The sequence below is a fragment of the Dermacentor silvarum genome, chromosome 10 (genome assembly GCF_013339745.2).
Source record: "Dermacentor silvarum isolate Dsil-2018 chromosome 10, BIME_Dsil_1.4, whole genome shotgun sequence".
Lineage (NCBI taxonomy): Eukaryota > Metazoa > Arthropoda > Arachnida > Ixodida > Ixodidae > Dermacentor > Dermacentor silvarum.
The window spans coordinates 20,975,258-20,992,181 of NC_051163.1; the positions used below are offsets into that span (position 1 = coordinate 20,975,258).

General features: G+C 44.1%; 1 protein-coding gene and 1 long non-coding RNA gene across 2 annotated transcripts in view; one reads left to right on the top strand and one right to left on the bottom strand.

Moving 5' to 3' along the window:
* LOC119466602 (collagen alpha-1(IX) chain-like) overlaps window positions 1–16,783 on the top strand; it is an 85,504-nt gene extending 68,721 nt beyond the window's left edge. The window contains 8 exon segments of the mRNA XM_037727121.2: window positions 470–502; window positions 1,412–1,558; window positions 2,639–2,693; window positions 7,146–7,247; window positions 9,949–10,038; window positions 11,116–11,193; window positions 13,570–13,706; window positions 13,709–16,783. Of these exon segments, the coding sequence (XP_037583049.1) occupies window positions 470–502; window positions 1,412–1,558; window positions 2,639–2,693; window positions 7,146–7,247; window positions 9,949–10,038; window positions 11,116–11,193; window positions 13,570–13,706; window positions 13,709–13,774 (708 nt within the window). The 3' untranslated portion in view covers window positions 13,775–16,783.
* The window catches only part of LOC125940711 (uncharacterized), a 31,975-nt gene continuing 22,293 nt past the window's right edge, over window positions 7,243–16,924 (bottom strand). The window contains exons 2-4 of the long non-coding RNA XR_007463913.1: window positions 14,686–14,832; window positions 12,914–13,025; window positions 7,243–7,470 (exon numbers count right to left, since the gene is read on the bottom strand). This is a non-coding gene — a long non-coding RNA (uncharacterized LOC125940711). The remainder of the gene's footprint in view (window positions 7,471–12,913; window positions 13,026–14,685; window positions 14,833–16,924) is intronic.

A 16,924-nucleotide genomic window follows, 5' to 3' on the forward strand; every position in this document is an offset into this window, starting at 1 on the left:
TGACCAAGTTCTGAAATCGGCGTTTTCCCGTGTCGTGTCATGCCAAACATGGCGTATATGTAGCCTTACAACTGTGTATGCCTACACAGCATTGCTAGTGTGACACTATACCACTGCAGCCAATATAAACTACGGCCCCTAGCAATGAAGGGTTCTCCCCTCTGCACACTGCATCCACACCAGTCACCCGGCCGCTCGACAATATAACATTTAATAAAACATCAGGTGGACACTCTTGATCATTTTTTCTGGGCTATTACTCAGCCCTGTGTCTTATACCACCTTCACTTGACACACACTTACCAGTAGTTCCTAAACTAGACACTGCACAAAAGTGGCACAGGCACTTTCATCTCGCCTCCTATTGTATCATTTTTTGTACAATGATACGTGAACAATACTCTGTGATAGCCATGTAGATGCAGTGATTTTTATCAGTTGCTAAAACATAGCATTGCTTTTATTTCAGGGAGCAACAGGAGCCATGGGACCACCAGGAATGGTACTGTAAACAGTTGATTACATTGCATGCCTACGACTGTTTTCCTACTGCTAGCAGATCGATTGCCTGGCTAACAATAAGCTCTCTCTACAGATAATTCATGTACTAGTACGGTATGATACAGGCCAAGACTTTTCACACACGTTACCTGGACACATTTTGCTATGGCCATTGCAGCTTTGTTATGGTGACATAACAATTTACCGCAGGTCATAAATGCATAACATTCTGTGCCATCAGACTCTGCAACTCAGCCTATGCATAAGTACAAGTATTCTTTCCTGTTAATCTCAACAAGAACATCAGCTAACCCCCGTTTTCTCTCTAATCCACACTGCCGTATTCCTGTCTCTTATTGTTATGCCTATAATTTTTCGCTTTAGTGGTTCTTGCGCAGTCCCTAGCTTCTTTTCAGGTTTCTTTATTTATTCTCCATGTTTCACTATGTGAAGGTGTATACAGTGGAACCTCGTTAATATGATTCTACGTTTTTCAGGATGATACTTTTTTTTTTTCCGCGATAGTACAATATACCCACGGTATTAAAATACAAACAAAGACACGCAGAGACCGAGATAGGACACACACTGACATGACACTTCATTCATATGCCATGTTCTTTATCGTTTCTTTGTTTGCTTTTTTCCTGCCTGCTTCACCTATGACCTGCATATATAATCCATGCTTCAAATAAACATGTTTATTAGCAAACGCTTGTCATGTGCCAGCCTCTATGTGTCCTTGCAATTCAGTACCATGAATATCTACAAGCTAAACTTCTTTAGCATACAAAAACCATGAACAATAAGGCAAGCGCAAGTGTCTTGTTAATGCACGAAGTTGCCCAGCTGTGCACCCTTATAGAGACGTGTACCCGTCATTCATTGCTGAACCCACAACTGCGTGCAGCCGGGTGAGCGAGGAGCACCCGGCGAGCGTGGAGCTCCTGGCGTCCCCGGCCAAGTGGGCATGCCTGGTCCAGGCGGATCGCCAGGACAGCCGGGAACACCGGGAACCAGGGGACAGCCAGGAATGCCGGGCCTACCGGGACCTCCGGTCAGAAAGTGGCACTTAACTGTGGACCTACTTGTCTTTTTGGGGGGGGCCTGGAACAACACGAGGAACATTGCAATGTGGGAACAACACGGGGAACATTTGTTCCTTCTCTCTGCCACCGCTACACCAAACGAGACAAAGGAGTCAAAAGGAGATGGAGACTTATGGTACATTCGACTGGTCATGTTCGAGCACTCTCGTGGTGTGCTTTACATTCGGCTGGTCAGGAGTGAGCACTCGCGACACACTCGCATGGTTCATTCGAAGCACTATGCTCCAGCTCAAAGCGCTCACAGGCACTCTCGCCTTCGAACGAGAAGCACAACAAAGATCGGGCAGAATTCTGGTCACATGGCTCCTCCGGTTGAACATTTGGTAACGACAGGCTTTCATTGGCTCCAACCTCGAGGAGGTTCCACATCAATGCGAACCACGTCAGAGTGCTGTACGAACCAGTCAAATGTACCATTAAATGAAAGGGTCACAGAAAGACAGACACTTACTAGAGTAAATAGAAGAAAGGGTTACAAGTAAGTGGGAGACTCGGGATCCTCATCTTTGAGGAGAAGGAGCTACAGAAACCGTGCCAAGGAAAGCAGCTGTTGCCCTAAGGAAAATGACTCCCTTTGTCAAAACGTTGGCTCTGGGCTGAAGCTTCCCTAATTTGTCCACTAAAGATTACTACAGCAAAAATCATACACAGTAATGAACGTTGAATATACAAGCATCTTTAGCGAGAGACTGTGGTATGGTGTTGCATGGCATGGAAGGATATGCCTTGTTCAACTGTTCATAAGAACAAGACATCACCGTGTAAAAGTGCCTATGCCTGTACACATAGTATTCACCCTATACATTGTGACAAACTGTTGTATTACCTTTTTTTATGTTTTTGTTTTTTTACTATCCCCCTCCCTCTGTCATTCTTGCACAACGGTGAACAGGATGTCTGTGCCCTTTTTTTTTTTCTCTCCCCCACTTTCCAGAAAGGGCATTTACCATTTGCCAACACGTCTGATGTGTATGTCCACTTTTTAAATATTTCTCTCCCTAACATGTCCTCTCTTGCTTATGCTCAAGGGTCGTGGATTCACTGAGGAAGAAGTGAGAGAGTTATGCTCAGCTGTGCTTCGAGGTAAGCTTACTCTCTCGAGCCAATACTATTGGGCACTTGCCTTCTGCGCAGGCATTCTAAAATTTCCAGCTTTTGAAACCATGCCCTATGTTGGACAGGCTTAAAGATCAAGAAGCGCTGAATTGTTTTCAAATTATGACTGCCAGTTTTGTCATATATGAGACATTTTCATGCATGCACAGCACCCTTGTGAGCTTACACTAGCTTGCTGCATTACAGAAATCAAGGTTGCAACGAACAGGAACTGTACAGTACAAAAATCGTGAGACCTTTCAGAGCACATTGTATAGTCATGTATGGTCGTGGAATGACTGTATATAGTAATGTCAGACCATGTCTGGGCATGGCCTTGCACCATGAAGAGCAACAACAGCGTGTAAGCTCACATAGATGGAGGTGCACATGTAATAAAATTACCCTACTGCTTGCTTCTACACTTATAACTCCTACAAAGCAAAAACAAAAAGACATTTGCACAGTAATTTACATAAAACGCACATGGCCCCCGAACACTGCATGATTATGCATACGGCGAGATGTTGGAGCTGGCAGTTGACACTGCAGAACACTCTAATATGCGACAACTGCTGCCTAAAACAGTACTAAACGACACCTAAAAAACTTCTTCACAAGTGTGATCACTTTGTCTTCTTGAAAACCGTGCCAAGAAACAATGCATGCTTCACCACGGAAAGACATTTAACCCTTTGCGGTCCGTTGTCGGGCAGGGCCCGACAACGCAACACGGCCGTAGCGGTCCGCTGTCGGGCACCGCCCGACAAGGGTGTTCGGGGGTTAAATTTCGCGGTTTTTCTCACTGCGATTCGTGCGCATTCTCTGTATACATGATGCGCCATCTCTTGAGGGATAAATAAACATTGTTGAAGTTTACTTCTTTTTGCACTACCGTAAAATTCCGATCAAGCGCCCCCGCCCGTGCAAGAGCCCCCCCCCCCTAACTTCACTGCTAATTTCAAATTTCCGCGCCGTTCCGGGAAAGCGCCCCCCCCCCCCCCCCCCCCCCCCACCAACACTGGCCTGCCACATCCAGTCCACGAAAATGATGGCAAATTCGGCAAATCGCACCGGTGCGCATCGGGCGCCCGGATGAGCCATTTCATCGAATCATGGTCGTACCCGGGCGCCCCAGTGGGCACGCGAGTGCATCGGGGCGAACTGCGGCTGGCGGTCGGTAGTTCACGGACCGCCGGCCGACGGCGAGATCTGCCTCTCGCACGGCACAAAGGAGTTCCCTGCGGCACAGTGACGTGACCACTCGGTGACTGAGGAGTGGTCGCGGCTACGCTCTGGCATCGCCGGCAGCTTCACCGCTGCTAATCACTCGCCACCGATATCGTCGCTAGGCCTTTTTCAGTTCACTTCGAATCTGTAGCCGACGGCGCTTCAGAACGAACCGCCGACGCTCCCAAGCAGCAATGTTTTGTTACCGTCGTTGCCGCTTTACCCTCTCCTCACAATAATTTCACACGATGAAGAAAACATGCTGATATTTGCGGCGCCACCAGCTGCGATGCGAGCATGGCCGAGCCGCGGTTCGCTGTCCGCCGTCGGTAGCCATGCACTGCAGCTGAGCTTCACTTGTATCGGAACTCTCATTAGTGCTAAACGTTTCACCGTGGACATGGTTTTTAATAAAGTGAACATTACGCGTCAATTTACTCTCGCGGACATAATTTTGCCTTGAATAGACGCTACATAACCAATGTTCGCGTCGCCGGTCGCGGCGACGCGCCGGTGCAGCGTCGATGCGCTTTCTGTAGTTCTTTTGGTGGTTTTGAGTAACGGTGGTGTTGAGAGTGATAAACACCACTAACAAATCTTTGGCTTAATAAAGTTCATGTTCAATAAAATTTTAATGCTATTCCAACTGCGCTTTTTTTTTTGCGGGAAAATTTTGTCGTGGCCATCTTGAATTTTGGTGCCGTTCCGGGATAGCGCCCCCCCCTAACTTTGCCGGTAATTTCGACTTGCTCGAGGGGGGGCGCTTGCTCGGAATTTTACGGTAGGGTGCAGCACAATGTTCAGCACGGCTTCTGGATACCAGAGCGTTCTCACTTGCGCGCGGAACAGCACGTTCGCGCGCAATAAACATGATGCGCCATCTTTTGAGGGATAAATAAACTTTGTTTGTTGAAGTTAACTTCTCCTTGCACTAGGGTGCAGCACAATGTTCAGCACGGCTTCTGGATACCAGAGCGTTCTCACTTGCGCGCGCAACCGCACGTTCACGCGGTTCGCTGAGAAGCATGACCACATTTTCACCGCGTGCGTTTTACGGTGGTGCATTTAGTGAAAGCTTCTAGGGGTTTCCATTGTCAATAACTTTATTTTGAGGCGCACACAACTGCAGAATCATTCTGAGAAAGAACAGCGACACCTGCAGTACTGCCGCAACCTCATTCTACAGCTGGTGGGTGACGTGAGGGCTAGAGCCAAAAATCGAGGCCCGTCTGCGTGGAAGGAGTGCGAGGAAAGGCTAGATCGGAGGAGCCATTTCATCTACAAGCTCCCAGGCCGTAGCAGCAAGGACTGTGCCGCTTGTAGCGATCGAAAAACAAACGGAGGCAGCAGGGAAACTGTGTTTTTCTGCAAAACCTGCAGTAACAACCCTGGCCTGCACCCAGGAGAATGCTTCGAGCGGTATCACATGCTGCTCAAATATACGTAGAGGTGTTGCCTGCAGAATGCAAGAGAAAAAATATATATGCTGTGAGTTTTTCTTCCTCAGTTGGTGGTTTTGTTAGCGGCGCCACAAGCTGGCAAAATAGTTTCGGACTGGAACAGCCGGAAAGGGGGTAAAAGTTCCGGACCGCAAAGGGTTAAAGAGAGTGACTAAGGGCAAACTAACCTAGCACCTTAGCTATATGCACCTGACTTCTAAGAATGTACTGCTGGGCTTCGACAAAGTGCTATTTCCCAGAGTGAAGACGAGACAACAGGAGCGACAAGATGAGGCAAAGCACTGACTTTCAATTCACGTAAATACAGCTTATGTATTCTGCGGAATTCAATAATAAACATGAATTGCTAGCCAGCACTCTGCCTCGTCCCATCTTTGCACTGGAAAATAGCGCTCGCTTCCAAATGTTCAGTGCCATAACAAAATGGCTCCTTCAAATTTTTGATGCAGATACTTATTCTCCACTGTAGTTGAAACCACACTAAGTTGCATGAGAGTAAACCAATCAGAACCAAGCCAGCTCCTTGCACCATCAAGAACCTCATGGCACAGTTGTAGTGAAATTAGACACCCGATACTTCTGAAGCAGCATATTTGTCTGTCGGCCTTCTGCTCCAAGAGCGCCTTCTTAGTTGGCTCTCTATTGCCTTTATTAAACAACAAGTGAGCTCCCTGTACATAGTTCCTAACAACAAATGAACAATCCAGAGTCATTTGGTGTGGAAAAAGAGAAAGCTAATTTTTAGTTCAATGTCAAGTTCGCATCTGGCCATACAAGTGTTTCTGTTAAGCAACTGCCCCCACAGTTTTAAATGAAATAGCATTTCTTTGCATACCCCCACCACAGATTCCTGTATTTTCACAATGCCTGCCAAGTCACTCCACAATGCATGAGAGTCAGTGGTCCAGTGCAGGAGCATTACGTTCTCAGACGTCTTGTACCTGTTGTTGCTAGAGCATGGACAACTTTCACTGTACGCTGCTGCTGCTCTTCGCCCGCTCCTTTGTTACTGCAAGACATGTGATAAAAAAGTTGACACAACCCTAACCATGGCCCGTAAACTGTGACTAATTACTGTGAAAGTGGTGCCTTCCGAGTGACCCCAATTTTGCCATCACCAGGTTGATATAGAAAAAATACAGGAGACTATGCCCCCATTCACTTTTGTGAATTCGGCTAGCTAGCTGGCCTTGAAGTTGCAACATAAGAAAAAATAACAAAAGGAAAAAATACCAATGAAAAAATTCCTTGTCATTAGCTAGGTTCGAACGAAAAACCCCACGGCTGTGATATGGGCACTTTACCATGACTACTCCACAAGTGCATTGCACTGTCCACAAAAAAAAAAAAAAGGGAAAAAATCTGTGTTATAACCTAACTCTCATAGTTCACAAAGTGTATTTAATGGGTCATATTAAGGGTAGCATCACGAGATATGAAATTCCTACGTTCGTGTGGTAAACTAATCCTCGGATTTGATACCCACGGCAATGACCGGAGGTGTAAGTGATCACATATTCGCAAGGGATGCACAAAATTTGAGATTGGGAAGATAATGTATCGTACTTCAGCTATGCCATTCCCTACTCGCTGCCTCGGGCACTGTGTCATCTATGGACCACCAGAACCACGTCATAATGCAACAATATGCTGAAATTCTATTGTGTAGGTAGTGATCAGATTTGGCTTCCAAAACAATTTATTTTTTCTTCTACTTCCCTGACTGTGAGTGTGCAAATGCAATGTGCAGAGCAGTTGAGTGAACTCACAACGAAGATGCGCGGGCCTCCTGGTCCCCCAGGGAAAGGGAAACCAGGAAAGCCAGGACAACCGGGACCCCAAGGGTCACCAGGTACATATGTGCGCGTGCGTCTTGAGCTCTTGAAATTGAACACAGGAAAACAAAAAGGAAGAAAACAGAACTTCAGAACTGCATATCAGCTCCGGCAAGTATCTAATTGTAGATACATACCTGGTTGACTGCAATCACTTGCTCTTTATGAATCCTGCCTCAAGATGTATCAGGATGCGAAACTAGCAATGCTTCTTTACAGTTTACAGCAAAGGTAAGGGACCTAATAGTGAGAAAACGAGAAGTGTAAGAAATGTATTTTTCGCTGAAGAAACATACAAGAGCTCAAGTCTGACAAAGAAAACAAAGATACACCTAAATGGTGCAAGATCACTGCATCCTCTGTCCAGCTGCAGTGAGTAGCTGCTCTAATAATTCACATACGTGCTATAACAACATGCGTATCAATAAGCATGTCATACATTGACGGATGTGGATTATGTAAATAAATGTTTGTTCTATTTAATGTTTCTACTAGTAACCTGCTGAAGGATTAGATGATGGCACAATGTCTGCACACAATTTGCCAGCTGAAAGCAACTGCAACTTCAACTTTTCTGTTGCAGTCATTTATCACGACCTGCCCTGCACAGCAGATAAGAAGTTCGAAGGTGAAAAACCTTTGACCATAAATTAGTGGGCAAACTTTGACGAGCCTCTGTGGATTCTTTTCTCATCCTTTTGCTGCACTTCTTCTTTCGTTCCTCAAGAATACTTTCTCATTTAAGTCTTCAAGCTGCCTCAAACATGATACTAAGAGCAACTTCTACTGTCTCTAGTGGAGCAGGGAGGCAGTTCTTTGCCTCACTCACTTTCTGTCTCTCTTACTATCAAATCAGCATGCTCGCCTGCAATCTAAAGCAAAGTTCTAAACGAAACCTTAAACAAAGAATACCTTACTCAGTTAACTCGCACAATTGCACAAACAGCAACATAAGCATGTCTAAACATAGTAACACTACAAGAACGCATAGTACAGCGCACAGTTTCAGTGCTGTCTGAATAACAAAAGAATAAAAACAACTAGTAGACTCCTGCAGTACCAAGTTCAGATCTCACTTGCACACAGTGCCGTTGATGCACATGCATTCGCTCATCAATGACCGTTTCAGGTGGATGTTGACAAACTTAATAAGATGTTCATATTATACAGCTGTTCATATTATATCTCGCTTGCCTCAGAACTTGCTCACGTGTGGCACAATATTGTGGCACCTTGAAGCACACACACGGCAAATGACCGGTGTTGCTGTCAAGAACTTGGCACACACATTTGATTCCACTTTTTTTTTTTTGCATGATTAGACTTATGACCTACAAGAGGCACCAGACAAAGTGACATAAACCAGTGCAAACATACAAGCAAAAATTTTGCATGACTACACATCTCAGAGGCACATATGACACACAATAGGCTTCAGACAAGATGATTCATGAACCTGAAGAACATTAAGCATAACTTGCTCTATAGCAAGCAAAACAATTTACAAGACAGCAACTTAATGTGTTAGCAGGGCATAGTGAACCGCTAAGTAAAATTTGAGATAGGAAAGAAAGCATGTGGGAACTTGAAGAGAAAAAAAAAGAGAAACACGTGGTGCCCAGCACAAATGCCTGAGCTGACAGCGGGACTTCGAGGTCCACGCGGAATGCCTGGCAAGTCACGCCAGGGACCCAGAGGGAAGATTGGAAGGCCAGGCATCCCAGGTGAGAACTTGCATGGTGCTGTTAGGAACAGTGGGTAGCTTTGCACTTATTAACGATTGCACTTCTCAGCTCTGGTGCCCCTAAGAAGGTAGCTGAAGTAACAGTAAAAGCAGATGTGCACAAATGCAGAATTCCAGCCACCATCAACAAGACAGTGTTGCATAGCAAGCATGCCTAATAATTTGAAGCTCTTTTATTTTCACAGATTTCAGTTTGATATTTCTTGCCAAAATTAAGAACATGCAAGCATGTTTAGATGATGCACATGTGTGCATTTGTGTCTGCATGCATGCCAGGTCTCACAAGTGTCACCCATTCTACAACTTTAGTTGTTGAGTGACTGTTCGTTAGAGTCATCCTATGGAAGTGCAGACTGCAGCAGACATTGTGTCCCCGTCTTCCAATCAGTATGGTTGATGTACACTCAAGTGAGTGCTTTTTTTTGCTTGACATAAAAAGACAAATTGCAACCTTGAAAACCAACGAAACTGGGAAATAACTAACACATAAAATAAATACAAGTAACTAACACACAAAGTAATTAATTGAGGTTGTTTGCGACAGTGAATGAAGGCTAGAGAGCAATTTTGAACAAATGTGTGAGCAAGAAATATATTTCTTTAAGCGAAGTGGTGGTGATTGTCGTAAACACAAAGAAATTATTTCAATTTTCTGCTAGAAGCGCATGTGTACACAAGTGAAATGTGAGTTTAGTGAACAAGCCACGTACGGAACAAAGAAAAATATAGAAAAAGATGATGCACTATGAATACTGTTTCACATATCACCTTGAGCCAAAAACACAAAAGCCCGGGATTATTCAATACAGCGCGCCCTGAAGTAACCTGCACCTCTGCAGGCATTTATATGATATATTAAAAACATCTGCATGATGACAATGCACCCAAATCCAGTGTACTACTGTCCTGTGCCTGCCAAGTACTATATGTATTGTACAAATCGCCGGAATGCTGATTATGTCCACTTTCGTCAGGTGACCCAGGCACACCAGGACTGCCGGGAGAGCGTGGGTTTATGGGACTACCCGGGCTCCCAGGACCACCAGGACTACCCGGTCCCACTGGTATCTAAACAATACCTGTCATAATATCCTCATTAATTTATTTAACTTGCAGAAGCAACTGTGCAACTTCCATGCAACACTCAGTGATCCCCTTTTGGCCTCACCCAAAATTTTATATATGACAATATTTGTTGCACCAGCTAAACGTTTAATGCTAAAGTATTTGCACTTACAAAAAAAGTGAAAACAAAAAAATTTAGTTACAATTTTAGTTTCATTTTGTATTCCCTCATTCCATTATGATATTTCTTTACTTGCTTCTGTGCTCTGAAGGCATGATGAAACAATAATGAAACAGATTTTATTGCTGGCCAACCTGACAAACCCAAGTAAGACAACAATAAAATGTGCAGCTTAGAACATGCGCAATAATATAATTAGAGTTTATTATGCCGTCCATGCCGTGTTTTATTCCACCGATGTGGTGTAAAAACCTGTAACCCGACGATTACAGATAGACGAGCCTAGCTTCAGTGTCCGTCATCAGCCACCATTCGATGCGCAGCCAGCATTTGTTCACAGTGTTAATAATCCACCAGTACTATCGCGCTCAGTATGAGCTACACCGCGGGAGCGCGTGGCCAAGCGCACTGTAAGGCTGTACAGTGGCGCCGATCGGGACGTGTTTTCGAGTTATCAGGTGAGGTTTTGGCTGTTCCTGCGAGTGCACATCACCTCCACTTGCTTGCTTTCACCCATGCTTCGCTTCGCCCTGTCGTGATACCAGCTTTGAAAATGATAACTGCCACCGTGGCTTGACACCCAAACTTTGTTTTCGACAAGTCGCGCTTCACAAGACAGGTGATATCTAGCCTGGCTCTCTAAATAAAGGAAGGCGAGGGTGAAAGCAAGCAAGTAGAGGCAATGCACACTCGCAGGAACAGCCAAACCCTCCCCTGATAACTCGAAACACGTCCCGATCGGCGCCACTGTACAACCTTACAGTGCGCTTGGCCACGCGCTCCCGCGATGTAGCTCATACTGAGCGCGATAGTACATGAATCGTGATGCTGCAGATCTCAAATTTTATGCGATAACTAAAATGTTTTCCTTCCGCTATCGAATCACACACCCCAGGTGAAAAGGGTGATAAAGGTGATCGTGGCCCCGAAGGAGTTGGTGTGGAAGGTCCAATTGGCCCCCGTGGATCTCCAGGTAAATCACAAACTCCTGTTCTCAGACTACATGTGTGAATGGTTCGGGCATGACGGGTTGCTGAAGTATACATTTTCCACTGAAAAGGCGTACAAAGAAGCGGTAGACACACTGATTCCGCGCCACATCATTGTAAATGTTTCTGTGGTTTCACAAACAAACACAGCCGGTGAGAAGGCACGCACGGCCTTGGCTACAGGGGCCGTATTCTGCAACGATCACTTTCAGCGATAATATCGCCTCGTCGACAGTATCGCCAACAGGCGCACGCCGATTGGCTGGTTAAGCCCTACGTCACACGAAGGCAATAGTATCGCCGAGGCGATCGTCGCAGAATACGTCCTCAGGACGTTAGTGTATTACAGAGGCTGACCGACAGAGGCACTACACAACCGACACGGTAAAACTGAAACTAGTGAAAAGCCATAGCAGAACAGTTTCTGCCGTTCTGTGTGCATCTATTCAGTGACAACTATGTAATTCAGCAGGAACCAGCTAAGCCAATAAACAGCGCTTCTGAAGCACATAACAAGTTGCACCAGTTGAACAGGCCAGCACAAGCTGTATGAAATTCAAGCTGTCTACAAATTCACAGCGAATGCTAAAATAATGTCAATTATATGTAAATTTTATCAAAAATATTGCTTTGGAGAACAGAATGACATTTCATTTTTGTTTCTTTGCAATGCTTACTTGACAAAAAAATTTACTAAAGTATGTCTGAATGCTCACAGAACTCGAAGGGCACTCTGCGCTTACCCGTCTAACCATACAGCCAGTTGATTTGTTTCTATCCTTTCCGCAATTGTGAATTGAAGTGTACAACACCATCAGCTCAGCATGCAGCGTTTGTTGCTTCAGACCTTGATGAATACGGCAAATGATGACATAAGTGAAAAAAAAAATTACTCCAAGCAAAAAAAAAAGCAGAACAGAATTAGCACCACTTGTTCACAGAATATCTGCATTTCAATTCACTATACAGAAATGTAAAGAAGTAAATTCAATGTCAATGCTGGTTCCTGCAACTGCCTCACCACTTCTGCTGAGAGGTCTAACTAGTAATTTCCGAGCAGGCTGGCAGTGCTGGTAGAGTCGTGTTAGTTGATTTTAAAGAATTCGTAAGACAAGTGGACAAAACGGTGCTAACCGTACTTCAATATGTATCGCCACTTGTGCCCGGTCACATGCGCGCAGCAAAAATTTGTTGCCGGCCTACATGACCTTTGAATCCTCTAATTAAACAGTCTGGAATCACTGGTCGAATATGCTGTCAAAGCGATCAAGTTAACAGTGTTCGCAAAACTATCCATTCAGTCGGGATTTCGATTGTGATTGTTTTGTTGCACAACTCATATTGAGCAACAGCAAAAATGCAGTGAGCAAACTTTTGTACAAAAGATTCGTGCTGTTTGTATTTGCTTCGGTAGACAGATATGTTCCTCTGAATTGCGAGAACACAAGAGCAGTGAAGATATCGCTTTGGGCACTCCCATATAGAGATACACAGAAACAAAAACCAAATAAAATCAAGTTATGAGGCTTAACGTCTCAAAGCAATGCATGGCCAATGAGGGGCGCTGCAGTGCAGGGCTCTGGATTAATTTTGATCCTTCCGGAGTTCTTTAAATTTCTTCAAAAAGACGCTAAAGAAAAAAAAAAACGATTTCAACTGTGTTAATGAGTTACTCTTTTACAATATCAAGAAAGCCACTCTTACCATGAAAGAAGGCTTGGTAAACCAGGAAAGATGTAAAAATGAAGAATGTGCGGTAATGACACCTCAACGTTCCCGTACCAGCTTGCCACGACATCATAGATTTTGAGGCCGCCTGCATAGGCCCAGTTATTGTCTATCAGTAAAAATGTACCACTACGTTGCATTTTAATGGAGCCAAAGACTGAACATAGCAAGTTTTACAAACGTTTACCTGATCCACAACAACCCAAATACGAGAGAATGCTTTGAAATTTGTGACGTTGCACTGACGTACTAATGTTTGGGTTTCACCATGCCATTCAAGATATGGCACTTTCACTTTTTCTTCCATTAATTGCTGCGAAATTTGAAAAAAATAGACCTCTGAAAGAATACTTCGTCAGCCTAAATTGATTTAGTGTTTCTTTTTAGTACACGAGTACACAATCTAAATACACAAGTGCCTCTTTTTTCATTTTGCCCGCATCGAAATGTTGTAGCAGCGACTGGAAATCAAGCCTACAACCTCATGCATAGCAGCAGAACAGTACAGCCAATGTGCCACCACAGCAGGGTCTTGTACACACTCATCGAGACATGATTTTGCTAGCAGCTCGGGATAGCAATGTTAATCAATGCAATCTTCACGCCACATTAATTGTCGCTTTAAACGACAGGATCTCCAGGCCCGGTTGGCGTGGGCCACCCAGGGCGGCCCGGCGAGCGGGGACCCCCGGGTCGCCTAGGACAGCCAGGCCCCCGCGGCCCACCAGGAGCGCAGGGACCGCCCGGCTACTGCGAGATGTGCAACTACTGGAAATGCCTGACCTGCTGCACATGTTGCACATGAACACCGTCCAACAGAACAACAAGGGACCCTAAGTAGACAGTGCGCGATAACATGGCTGTGGACAAAGCCAGGACTGTGCCGAGTTCCCCAGAGCTACAGAAGAGAACTGGATCTCCTTCTCTTCTTTTTTTTCCCCACAGTGCGCAGGTTTCTCTTTTGCACAGATTTCAGCAGTTGGCAGTGAACAACAAGTGAAATGTACTTTACCTCCGGGCCTTTCACTTGTGGGTAGACGTGTGCTAACATCTTCGAAAGGCTGGGATGTTTAAATGTCCGTGAGCATGAGCTTTCGTACCTTTACAAGCTATTACAGTCGCACCTTCTATAACAAAGTCACATCCGACACAAAAATGTGTTCATCATATCTGATATTCGTTATAAGCGTATTGTTATGATCAAGGTGTTTCTTTTAAAGATGACTTAGGGATGGTTGAGGTTGGCCAAGACCAACACAGAGGCAGCCCAGCCAAACGTCCATCTTCCTTCTCTACTATCCATCTCGACGGTCGCTAGCATTTTCTGGTACTTTTTTAACTGTTGTTCCTTTTTTTTTTTATGAGAATTTGTGACAATACATTTGTTCCATGCTGAAATCTACAAGACACATTTTAGATTTACTCCATTATATATGATCATTTGTTATACCAGTGTTTGTTATAATATCGAGGGATGACTGCAGCATACATTGCTCAGTGCGACAAGGATCACATCCGCCAAATGTGAGTGATACAGGACAGCTAAAGGACATGTTTTTTCGGTGTTGAAAGTGGAAAGTCCAAGCTAACTGGAAACGCCGCAGCTTTCGAAGCTGCTATTGCCACAGTGTTGTTCTGGTGTACAAGAACACCTCAGTGACCCAGCAACACTAGGTGGTTGTGGACATTACTGAGGCATTGTCACATGAGGTGCACCTCTCATAATGCCGCTATTTAGGGAGGCTTACCTGCGGTAAAGGTAAGCTTAGCGGGCCTCGTTCTCCAACGGTCCTGTCTGATGGCTGTGTAGTCGATTATCTTGGGCTACCTGGTTAGCTCCTATTACCTCCGTAATGTTGCGTATTCACTGATTCATGCCAGGTAAACGGTCCTTGCTGGCAAAAATTGAAATCAGAAAACGGTACATGAGAAATTGTCAAATAATAAATTATTTGCGGCATATTCGTGCATGTACACTATTACGGTTACCAAAAATGGCATGAGTTAAAAAAAATGCTAAGCGCAAGCCAAATATGGCGTTTCCATTCTTTTAGCGTGGACAACATCTGAATGTATCGCATGGTTGTACTCAGTTAATGTACACATGCAAGAGAAAATGCATCTGCACAACTTCTGCCACTCATGAAATTGATTAAAATACTACCTGTTAATAGTATGATCATTTCTGATCTTGCATAACAACCTAATACGATGGCACACAACCTAAACTTGCGTATACTAATGTTAAGAAAATATAGTGACTAGGAAGAGCACACATACCCATGACACAGTGTAGAACTATGAACAGTTTATTTTAGTTAGAAAATAAGGAACACACAGGTGGCCCTCACATGGGCACTGATACAATGGTGGGCTCATGCTGATGTCATCAGTTATCATTTTCTGACTAATATCTTATTCGCTCGGTGCAATGCCATATATTTGCTTCCGTTATCTATAGCACGATAACATGAGGGCAGTTGTGAAGAAAGAAGGGACAGAAAGGAAGATTGAGTTGTACTATAGTAACTTGTGACGTGTCACAAGAATGGTAAGTGACAAGTTTGTGTTCAACATAGTATACTTAAATCTGTGTTCTTGTGTTCATGCCGCTTTTTGTATCACGAAATGATGAAGCAACGATGCAAAAATGCCTAGCAAGAAAGAAAGAAATGGCCAAAAGTACTCTTCTGGTTGGACCAGACTATCCATGCAAGCAGTCTATCTTTACATACAACATTATCTTCAACATCGACCAACTTTCAAGACAATCAATCGTCAGCTTTCAAGCAGTTATGGGCCTTGAAAATGGCCTTGAAGAGTTTATGCACCAGTCAGTGTGATAAAAAAAAAAAATGACAAAGGGCCTCCAGTAAGGGCCAGAAGATATAAACTAAATATGTTATGCGTGAAAACATTCAGCCAGCATTCAAGGTAGGCCGGGGTTGTCAAGCCAGCATTTAAAGTGTGATTCAGTCATCAGTCACTACTGAAGATGACACGCTTGCAATCTGTGAGCAAACAACTTGATCCTTTTACTTTCCTCAAGTGCTGTAACGACTGTCAGTACTCCCCTTATTTCCCAATACTGCCATTGAAGTGCTCCTATTAACAATATCATGTTTGCTCCACGGACCTTGACCAGCTTTTGCACAAACAGTGTGCGAATGTAAGCAGAGCTCAGCATTGGGTGTGTTGCTTTCGCAAAGCTTTGCTGTGTAATGTGAAATGCCTCTGTACAGGTTTGTGGCAAAGATTAATGTACAACAATAAAAGATACTTAAGCCTTCACCTCAAGTACACTGCCACAGGATAATTTTGTATGAGCGACCCTTTCCACAATTCTATGGACTATAGACAGGTTTTGCAGCAAGCAAAACCTGTCTAACTTGACGTATTAAAAGACAGGTCTCTTTGTTCATTTTGTTGCTTTCCTTTCTGTGTATTAGGACACCAACATGCTTTGACACTGTTTGCCATCAGCGTTACTAGAGGTAATTTAGTAACGCTGGTTTGCCATGTGATGTCCAACACGTTGCACGAAGGTAAACCAAAACATTATGGAAATTTTCTTCAAAAAGCTGCGTAAATAAAAATGTAACTCAATTCTCTTGCATTTTATTTCCAGCTATCGTGTTACTTAATCTGTGTCGTAACAAATGACTGGTTAAAAACTTCTGTACCTTCATGACTCACGACTACGTTGCTTTCAGCAGTGTGCTTTTTCTCTCGAGGCCGGTGTCTCTCACCTAAATAAAACAAGCCTTAATTCAGGAGCTCCGACACAGGAATGGAGAAATCACTTTTCTCTGCATTCACAGCACCGAATTTGACTATATTTGTTGCATTTAAAGGAAAAAGTTGAAATCTATTGTCAGTATAAAGCAGATTTCGTTTATTTACAGAAGAATTTAAGTTAAATATTGCCAATTTCTTTATTTTTTTGACTGAAGTACAAAGTTTACAACTATGTAACTCAGCAATATA